General features: G+C 41.9%; 1 protein-coding gene across 1 annotated transcript in view; it reads left to right on the top strand.

Moving 5' to 3' along the window:
• Positions 1–10612, top strand: part of FNDC3B (fibronectin type III domain containing 3B) — a 396339-nt gene that overhangs the window by 122167 nt on the left and 263560 nt on the right. The window contains exon 3 of the mRNA XM_027875752.1: positions 5887–5962. Within this exon, the coding sequence (XP_027731553.1) occupies positions 5887–5962 (76 nt within the window). The remainder of the gene's footprint in view (positions 1–5886; positions 5963–10612) is intronic.

Genomic DNA, 10612 nt, shown 5'->3' with positions numbered 1-10612 from the left:
TCCATCCATCCATCCATCCATCCATCCATCCATCCATCCATCCATCCTTCCATCCATCCATCCATCCATCCATCCTTCCTTCCATACACACCTACACACATGCAATTTTGTATATATTTTTGAATAGGCATATTATGTACGTAGTGCCACCTCTAATAGAAAGCATGCCCCTTGAGGACAGGGGCTATTTCATTTTTTTTTTTTTTGTTTTTGTATCTTCAACACTTTGCACAGTGCCTGGCACATAATAGGCACCAAATAAATACTTACTGATTGATTGGTAGAATCATATCTGTTATTATAAAAAATATCCCTTCAAATAATACTCGGCGTATGAGCTCACTGTCTTGGTATGTGCAGGAGAGAACGCTGCAGGTACAAGGAGTGAGAAAGGCTTCAAGCCTTGAATTGATGGACTAATGTCTATCAATCAGTCAATCAGCAAACATGAATTAAGCAGTTTCTTTCCATGGCTGGAGATACAAAGAAGCAAAAACAATCTTTGCCATTGAGGAATTTAATTTTTTAGGGGCAAAGTGTCCAACTGAATGGAATGGAATCAATCACCAAAGTGTGAGTCCTAGAAGGCTGCCATCTTTGTTTCTTGACTGGGGAAGAAGAAGACATTCACTTTACCCCTGGTGGAGAGCCCAGCTGCCTCGTGCCTGTTGGGCCTGGTGAAAACAGACCTAAGGCTCTCCTCACCCCCTTGCTGGCCATTTATTTTGCATTAGGCCTTGATAATCTGTTCTCTGTTCCTTTTCTAACATGGGCCATTTGGTCTTTTAGTACAGACAGGTTTGAAAACATGGATGGATAGATGAGGCCAAGCACAGAACTGCCTGGAGGCTTTCTCCTATGCTGTAAGGAGGAAAAGTCAAAGCTAACATTTTTTAAAATCTTGGAACTGGGGAAAACATGGTAAAGCCCTGCATTTCTATCTTCCTGTCCAGACAAGACCAGGACCTCTTATAAGACCATATGATTTTTAGAGCTAGAAGGGACCCAAAAAGGTCATCTATATGCAAATGATGGAGCTGAAGGTAAAGTGACTTATTCCCAGGGTCATACAGGAACGTTAATCATTGGAAGTGGGATTTGAGTCCAGAACTTCTGCCTGTAGAGTTTTCTCCACAGTGCCCAATTCCCTTCTCATTTTGACAGAAGAGGAAACTGAGGCCCGGAGAAGTCAGTTGGCATCACACAGCTTGTAAATGTCTGGGGCAGGATTCCAAGGATGGTTTCCTGACTCCAAATTCAATGCTTTCCAACTCATGTTCCCCAATTTATTTTGTCATACTCTATTACTAGGATTCTTCACCTTTTTTTTTTTTTTTTTTTTTTTTGAAATCATGAACCCCTTTGGAAGTCTGGTGAAGCCTATGGTCACTTCAGAGTAACGTTTTCAAATACGTGCAATACAACACATAGAATTTAAAAGGAAATCATTATACTATGAATATATATAAATATAACTATGTAACTATAATATAATTATACAATTGTATACATTTTATAATTGTATTAAAATAAAAATGTAGATTTTTTTTTCTCTATCAAGTTCATAGACCCTCCTAAAATCTGTCTGCAGTCTGTGGACCCCCTGATTAAGAATCTCTTTTAGAGGTTCTGTATAAGCTCTTGGAGGGCAGGGGGAACTATCTTGTTTGTTTTCATTTATTTCCTTAGTATTTAGTGCATGATAATCATTTAAAGTGCTCATTCATTCATTCATTCATTCATTCTTTAGAACAACCTGCAGTTCACTGTTGACAGTTTGGAAAAAGAGGGCAGTGGGAATGGGTAGTTGTGATGGGGCCTGTACAGAGATTCTGTGTTTGTTTCACGTCTGCTATAGACAAGAATTTATAATTGTCAGCTTTTCAGCAAAGAAAAGTCTTGTAGATGGGGGAAAGTTAGCTGCTCCTGGGGTTCTAGCCTTTGCCTCATTGACCTCCCAGACTTTGTGTTCCAGGTCCCACTGCTGGCTTATTCGTGCCTGTTTTTAGGGAAGTGTGGGTCATCTGACCAATGTGTGGTGGTTTTCATTTTTTTAAAAATTTTTTAATCCTCAAGAATTTAAATGACAATGGCCGTGCCCCGCTTGTTGCTCAACTACCTTCCTTGTGTGTTGTGTTGATGACAGGGCCAAAGGATTGCTCGTTCTGGGATAATGAGGCATTTCGCTATTACTGGGTAAGAAAGATTGAATATTAGGATGCAGGGGCTTGCCAGGTTCCTTGATAGATTACAGTCTGGTTGCCCAGGCAACTCAGCAGCGTGAATGTTATAGGAACTCATGGCTCCCAGGCGAGGGTGCTTGTGAGATGCTGGGCTGAAAGCTTTTCTCCCCCAGACCTGCCCCTCCTTGGAGGAATGTGGTCCATCTTGGTGATGCTGGAGGACTCGGTGCCTCGCTTGGAATGTGGAGCTGCCGATGGTCTGCTCGGGAAAAATGCTTCCGTGGGAGGCAGCGACCTTCAGGACAAAAGCCCGCCGGAACGCCTGGATAGCAAGGGCCGAAGGGATTTGTGAAGACGTGGTCGATGCTGTTTGGTCAATGCATCTTTGTGATTCAGAGCATCGAACATTTAGAGCTGGAAGATTTGTAATCTTAGAGGTGGCCTATGCCATCTTCCCTTCACTTTACAGAAGAGGGAAACTGAGGGCCAGGGTGGGAAGCGATTCGATGGAGGAAAGTCCTGTAAATCCTCAGACCCTGGTATCACAAATCTAGCACTGGATGGGAGGTGAAGCAGAGCCAGAATTTGAGCTCATGGCGCCCAGCATCCAGGCAGATTGTAGATTTGGAGCTGGAAGGGACCTTAGAAGCATGCGAGATTGTCGGCTCCTTGAGGGCAGAGTCTGTCTTTTGCTTCTTTGTTTTTCCCCAGAATTTAGCATAGTGCCTGGCACAGAGTAGGCACTTGATAAATGTTTACTGACCGCTTGATTGACTGGTTAACTCCAACCTCCCTCAGTTTGGAGATGAAGAAACAGGACCCAGAGAGTGACTTGCCCAGGGTCACACATCTTATGAGTCTGCAAGGTGGGTTAGGATCTGAGGCCCTTGACTCCAGAGCTAGACTCTTTCATCCTGTTCTTCCTACTGTCCATCATTCATGAGGCTGAAAATTTACCCCACACTTTTGTGACTGTTTTGTGTAGCCAAGGGAGGAATAATTTAGTTTGGGGCAGCTAGATGGCACAATGGATAGAGCACTGGTCCTGGAGTCAGGAGGCCCTGAGTTCCAATCTGGCCTCAAACACTTGACACTTCCTGGCTGTATGACTCTGGGCAAGTCACTTAATCCCAATTGCCTCACATAAAAGAAAAAGGAATAATTTAGCTTTCTGTGAGCACTTTTAGAGTCAGACCCAAAGGTACCCCTGGGAAGTCTTGGGCTTCTCCTAAAGGACCCCATCCCTGCTTCTCCTTTCACTGAGAAGAGACAGAGAGAGAGAGAGAGAGAGAGAGAAAAGAGTCTTCATTTTCATTTTATCAATCTAGTGCTATTGGATTGATATCTAATCAATCAATGTTGTGCATGATTCAGAGAAGGAAAAAAAGGGATTTCCCTAATGTTTGTTGGGCATTAAAGTTGGAAGAATGATTTTGTTCTTTGTTTTTGCTGGAGCCATTTATTATAGAAGTGAGATTCTGAATGAAATTAGCTCTCATCAATTTTTATTGAAGGCCCCACTATAAGCTGGAAATAACTGTGTTAGCATTTATATTTTTTAATTACATGCAACTTATATTTTCAAACTTTAAATGAGTCAGTAGGCTTCTGCCTAATTAGTGTAATGTACAGAATCACGTGGTAAATTGCTTTAATTTAAAACATGATTGTTCCTGAAACTACGGCTTTATAGCTCGAATGATCACTTTTAATTTACGTTCAAATATAAATCAGCCTCCTTTCTTTTTCTTGTTTCCTTCAAATGAAAGTTCTGACTTTCAAAAGGAGGAATTAAATATATTTCATGTATGTGGGATTGGCGTGGCCTGCCTTCCCAATTTAGTTGAGTGAAATTAAGCCATGGAAATGTGTAGGTCATGTGGCAAACACAAATGTTTAGAAAATAGGTCTGAGAATTTGAGGATTTAGTATGGGCTTGCTAGGGGAGTTTGTCAAATTGATACATACATCTAGACAAAGATATACACCAAGATACACATGTACATATGTATGTTTATATCTATAAATGTATGTTGATAGTTACAGATAAATGATGGGTAGATGATGGATAGATTGGTATAGGTAAAACATGGATGATAGCTGGATAGATAGCTAGATGATGGATAGATGGGTGGAAGGATAGATAGAATGACAGATAGACAGATAGATAGATAGAATCTCTAGAGGTAGAGCATTTATTAAGTACTTACTTTATGTCAGGTACTATTATAAGTCCTGGTGATACTAATACAAGCAAACAAGAGAGTTTCTGCCTTCAAGGGGTTTATAGTCTAACAGGGCACAACAGCTTATAGTAAATGAAGGGAGAAGGGGAGAGATTTTCTCCAGACGTTCTTCCATAAGAGAACATGGGCAGCTTCCAGGAAGACCTGAATTCAAATCTGTTTCTTAGCTGGGTGATGCTAACCTATCTCAAATCCCAATTTTTTGTCTGTAAAATGGGGATAAAATTAAAACTGACTTCACAGTACGGGTTACAAGAATCAAATGAGAATAACATTTATAAAGTACTTTGTAAACTTGAGAATGCTTTGTCATTGCTGGTTGTTATCTCACTGTAACAATGAGAGCTGATATTACTTAGGACTTTAAGGTTTGCAAAGCACTTTAGGTGTCCGACTTTGTTTAATGCTTCTTAGCAATCCTTCGAGATTGTTGTTATTTTCCTTATTTTACAGATGAGGAAACTGAGGTTTGAGGGATGTGCTTAGTATCACACAGATAATGAATGACCCAGATTGGATTCAAACCCAGGACTGTGTTACTCTGTGTGCAAGGCTCTGTCATCTTCTTTTTCTTTTCTTCCCCACTTTGGTGAAGCAATCGGGGTTAAGTGACTTGCCCAGAGTCACACAGCTAGTAAGTGTCAAGTGTCTGAGGCTGGAGTCAGGAGGACCTGAGTTCACCACACCACCTAGCTGCCCCTAGGGCTCTATCAAATACAAGGAAGGAAGGAAATAAACATTTGTATAGCATGTGCTAAGGGATTTACCGTTATTATCTCATTTGGTCTTCACAACAACCTTGGGGGGGTAAGTGCTATTATCACGCCCATTTTATGGATGAGGAAACTGAGGTAGACAGGGTTAAGAGACTTGCCCATGTTCACACAGCTAGTAAGTATCTGAAGCAGGATTTGAATTCAGGTCTCCCTGACTCTAGACCTGGCACTCTATCCACTGCGCTACCCAGCTGCTCAAGAACGGAAATTGGACTTGCATCATGCATTCTTAGAACGATATCCATCATTATTAGGCTCCTGATTGGTACTAAGTGCTTCTTCTAAACAAGCAATGGCATGATGTAAATTCTGTGTTTTAGACATTTCCCCCTAAGTTGAGGAGAGGAACAGTGCTTTATCTAGAAAAGTGACTTCAATCTCTTTGGACATTTTGTTATGTACTTCTAAGATAGTGTTGGAGACTACATTTAGCCCAATTCCAATTCAGCGCCATTTATTACTGGAGCCTTTTTTGGGTCAACCTTGCCTTGGTTCTAAAACTCTGGTTATGCCCCAGGCTTTGTGGTTATTCAAGATCCTGGATTGTGTTTTGTTTTGTTTTTTTCTTTTTATACCTCTGTCTGGTATATAAATCAAAGTAATAAACTGGTTGAAATAAAAAAAAAAAAAAAGACCAGATGTTTCTAGTATGAAATTGAAATTAGTGTTTTATTTTGACAGGTCATTCTAGTTCAAGTTAATCCAGGAGAAAGTTTTACAATCAGGGCTGAGGATGGAACTCTTCAGTGCATTCAAGGTAAGGACATTTTGGGTCAGCCTCCCAACCAATAGATTTCTCCCCCAGTTTGTTGCTTTAAGGAAATAGGGGTTTTCGTTGGGTCTTCCTATGCTTTTTCAGAAGCCAAAATATGTATTTTGGATTTCCTTGGCTTCCTACGGTCAAAGTCCTCGAGGCCTTTATGGAACCACAGTTTGCAGCCCTGAGGCGGGAGGCTCTGTTTGAATTGGGTGACGTGGAGCTTGGGGCATCTTTAGGAATGTTTGGAGAATCATGGTGACTGGACAGTGTTTGGAACTGCTTGATGGATTGGGGGATTTGGCAAAGTCTAGGGAAGATGGTGGGGGGGTATTATCTAAAAACTTATCGCTTTTATAAGTGATGACGTATCGGCACACATGCCGGTTTCCCGAAAGGCATCACGATGGTGAAAAATGAAAGTTATTCCTCATTGGTATTCTCAGGCTTGGAGCATTCATACCTTTCTGGGAGGATTGGTAGTCTTAATTTCTCTTCTGGAGCATTGTCATCTTCTGGGAAATGAACCAGAACTTCCCACATCATGTTGATTGCTGCAGAGGAAAACTAATTAGATTAATCTGATCATAGAGCTGGTTTCTAAAGGCTACTGTTTGGGGAGGAGTTGGGGGCATTTGAGCTGAGCGATCAGAATTATTATAAATTATAAATTTGGCCCATGGACTGGATCGATGGGAAATTATTGATTGGATTGAAACCAGACCTTCGGCTGAGTGTTTAACACCTCTATGTGATCCCAACGTTACATAAATAAAGAAGTAAACTTGGGGAATTGTCCTTCGGTTTCTCAAAATCAACTCAATAATTGTGATTGATTTTTCCCCCCGTTTGTACCATCTGAAAGCATTGCAGTGCCTGCTGCTGTCTTGTATTGGATTAAACAAGAAAATACAAAGGAAAAAAAAGGATTGAGGGGATGAAAGGAAAAAAAAGGTAGATTTTGTTTTCTCTGAGGACTGAATCAGCCTGTAGCATCTAAGATGACTTATTTTAAAAAATGCATTCTATTATGTTTTCATTCTGGTGGACTTTTGAGGACTTATAATAACACAGGGGGTGACACTTTCATCTAATAATAACAAAAATAATAATAACATGTAATGCCTTAAGCACTTTATAAATATTATCTCATTTTAGACTCACAATAGCCCTGGCTTCTATCATTATCCCCATTTTACAGATGAGGAAACTGAGGCTGAGTGAGATTGAGTGACTTGTCTTGTAAGTATCTGAGGTAGGATTTGAACTCAGGCTTTCCTTACTCTAGGTCTAGTGCTTTATCTACTGAGCCACCTAGTAGGGAGAGATCCCAAGGATAGGTCAGATAGGGTGTTTTTGCTAGAGTGTATTTCCCTGACGATTTCAAGTATTCCTATACTTGACCATGTATGTCTCACACATACTAATCCATGTGTTACACATATTAATAAAAAGTAGAGTTCTCTTTAAAAGAAAAATCTGCTCTTTATTAATAAATAATATGAAGAAACTCATGGTTCCTAGTGAGAGCTAGTTAATATGCAAAATAGCATTCACTATGCAAATTGCCACCAGTCATCATACTGTACTATGGTTCTTGAGCTCTGCAAATGCCATTGCCTTGTTTGGGGGTATGAGGTAGGAGAGGAAAAAAATAACCTGTTACAAGTCAGTTGTTTAAAAAACAGGAACCCCAACTCCCCTTCCCCCCATTTGTATGGTCTTTTTGGGATACAGTCCTAGAAGTGCTATTGCTGGGTCAAAGGTTTTATAGCCCTTTGGGCATAGTTCCAAATTGCTCTCCAAAATGGTCATTTCAAAACTCCAGCAATGCATTCATGTTCCAATTTTCCCACATCTTCTCCAACATTTATCACCCTTCCCCCCAAAAAGAAAAGAAACTCAACCCCAGTATTGACAGCAGTGAATTAAAATGAACACTTGACTCTTTTTCAATTCCAGAAATAAGCATTTGAGTCTCTTCTAATCTAACATATTTTGCTTTTATCTTGGCCTCTCCAACATGTTGGTTGGTTGAAAATGGACCCTTCAGGAAGGAGCTAGCAAAATGTAATCAACACTCCCAAAACTTTATGTGTGTAATAGAGGCTCTCATAAAAAGCCTAGCAACCTAGTAGGCAAATCACTTAACTCGTCAGTGCCTCAGTTTCCTAATCTGTAAAATGAGGAGGTTGGGCCAGATGGACTTTGAAGAATATCCTAAGATGCTCTGACTGCTGAGATGCCCACCATGAGATCTTTATACCTTGGGATGTTAATGTTAGGGGATGAGATGGGAATGATTGTTTACAATCAATCAGTGAACATTTATTATGCATCTGCTGGGCTCCTGGGCCTGGGCTTGTACACCGAAGCCTTTGAATGTGTAGTGTCTTAGCAGTTCTAGATGAAAGGGAACCTGGAGGTCGGCTGGTACAGTTCCTCTATTTTAGAGGTGAGTGGTTAGCCCAAGGTCATGACAGGTCCTCAGTGACGAATTGGGATATGGCCTCGGGGCCTTGGACTCTAAATTATGTTCTTTTTCCATTACTCCTGTTATGTTGCCGTGTGTGTGTGTGTGTGTGTGTCTGTGTGTGTCTGTGTGTGTCTGTGTGTGTCTGTGTGTGTGTGTGTGTGTGTATTTTCTTGAGCATGGGTTGAAGACGAGCATTGTAAGTCAAATCAGCCTTGACTGAAGGAGTGGTTGTGGACTTCAAACCCTCACTCTTAAACTTGGTTTCTACGTGACCTTGGGCAAAGGCACCCAACTTCCTGGTTCCTCAGTTTTTCCCTTTGTAAAATAGAAGCATTAGACTAGCTGACCTCTAAGGTCCTTTCCAGTTCCAAATATGTGGTCCTATGACCTTGAGATAAAACAGTTTATTCATAACAGCTTGCATTTTTATATGGTGCTTTTGTTTGCAAAGACATTGATAGATATCTTGTTCTCATAACATCCTTGGGAGGGAGGTGTTATTATCTCCATTTCATAGATGAGGTAACTGAAGCAGACAAAGGTGAAGTGACATGCCCAGGGTCACACAACTAGTGAGTGTCCAAGGCAGGATTTAAACTCAGGTCTTCCGTACTCTAGACCCAGTGCTCTATCCACTGGGCCGCCAGATTATGTCTTATTATGTTGAAACAACATGGAGTTTCTTCAACTTTGAGTTTTTTCATTATTTGAATGTTTTCACTGGGGAATTAAAGCAAGGCAGCCAGAAGTACCCAGTAATATAGTAGTGGGAAGTCCAGAAGTTTGGTCTCTGTGTAGATAAGCTCATCCGTTGTTTGGAATTATTTGTTGGTGGTTTATCATCTTTCTGTCCTCTGTGACAGCACCTGAAGGAGATGGGGACCACGGGTCTCAGAGCCCTGGCCCTCCTGAAAGAGCAGAGCTCCTTTTTCCTGGGAACATCATGGGGGATAATGAAGAAAGGAAAAAACAGGAAGCTGCCACTCTGCTGGGGAAGCAGTTGGATTTCTAGTGGAATATTTCTCAATATTTTCCATGAAACATGAATCATAGCCTTGCAGAGGGCTGTAGAAAGGTCACGACAGCTCTTCTCTCTCTGAGATGGGCTGTTACATGCAGCATCCTGGGCGAGAGTTTGGCATCCTCAGGGCTTCTTGGAGTGTCTAGAAATACTTACTGACCAGTGGGGAAACCTTCTGGGTGCTTCAGGCCAGGTCTGAGCTGGTATGTCTTGGTCTGAGAACAGGTTCTTTCCTGTCTTCCCCTCACTGCAGTTTGTGCTGCCCGCCACTCTTCTTTCTTCCTGCAAATCCTGCCTGTCAGAGCCTTCTTGCACTAATGCACCGGTGTGACCATCACTGCCCTGCTCACACACCTTCCATGGCTCCCTCTTACCTGTTGGATAAAGGACCAGCTCCTTAGCCTGGTCTTCAGTGCCCTCGGCCATCTAGTTCCAACTTAGCCTTCCAGCCTTATTGCGTATACTTGACACACTTTATGTTCGGACCGGATCGGATGAGCTGTTTCCCAACTCTAGATCCTGTGCTCTGCCCCATTCATTGGCACAATCCCATGCCCGGAATGCTTTCCCTTCACGTCGCTGCTTCCTGTCATCTCTAGCTCCCTCCAAGACTTCTTGTCGGTGACTCCCAGATCTCCCCAGGTTCTGTTGTTCTCATCTTCCCAAGATGACTGATGTGTGGCTGGTGTGTTTGCTTATCTCTGCACAGGTTGTGTGACACTCTCCCCGTCCCTGAGGGTGGGGGTCATTTTTGGTTACTCTAGCTTCACAGAGTCCCGAGCTCCCTTGAAAGCACAGCTTAGATGTCATGTCACCTCCTACAAGAAGCCTGTCTTGATTTCTCCAGCTCTTAATGCACTTCCCCTTCCTAACCCCAGAATCGCTTTGTATTTACACTGCGTAGATTCTGGGGTATTCTTAGCTGTGTGAACTCCAGGAGAGCAAGGGCTGGTTTCTTTCTCCTTGTCCCCCTAGTGCCTAGCATCATGTCTCTACATAGCAGGCATTGAGTAAAACGCCTGGCCCGTACAAGGTGCTTAATAAAGTCTTGTCAGGTTGAATGACATTGTATCCTTAGCCTCCAGTCATGGCCTTCAATCTAGTCTTATTTAATAAATACGTGTGTATATGCATATATATGTGTGTGTGTGTG

Source organism: Vombatus ursinus, unplaced genomic scaffold, assembly GCF_900497805.2.
Source record: "Vombatus ursinus unplaced genomic scaffold, bare-nosed wombat genome assembly UNPS02014810.1, whole genome shotgun sequence".
NCBI lineage: Eukaryota > Metazoa > Chordata > Mammalia > Diprotodontia > Vombatidae > Vombatus > Vombatus ursinus.
Note: the sequence above shows the minus strand (reverse complement) of the source record. Positions and strands in the feature narration are given on the sequence as shown.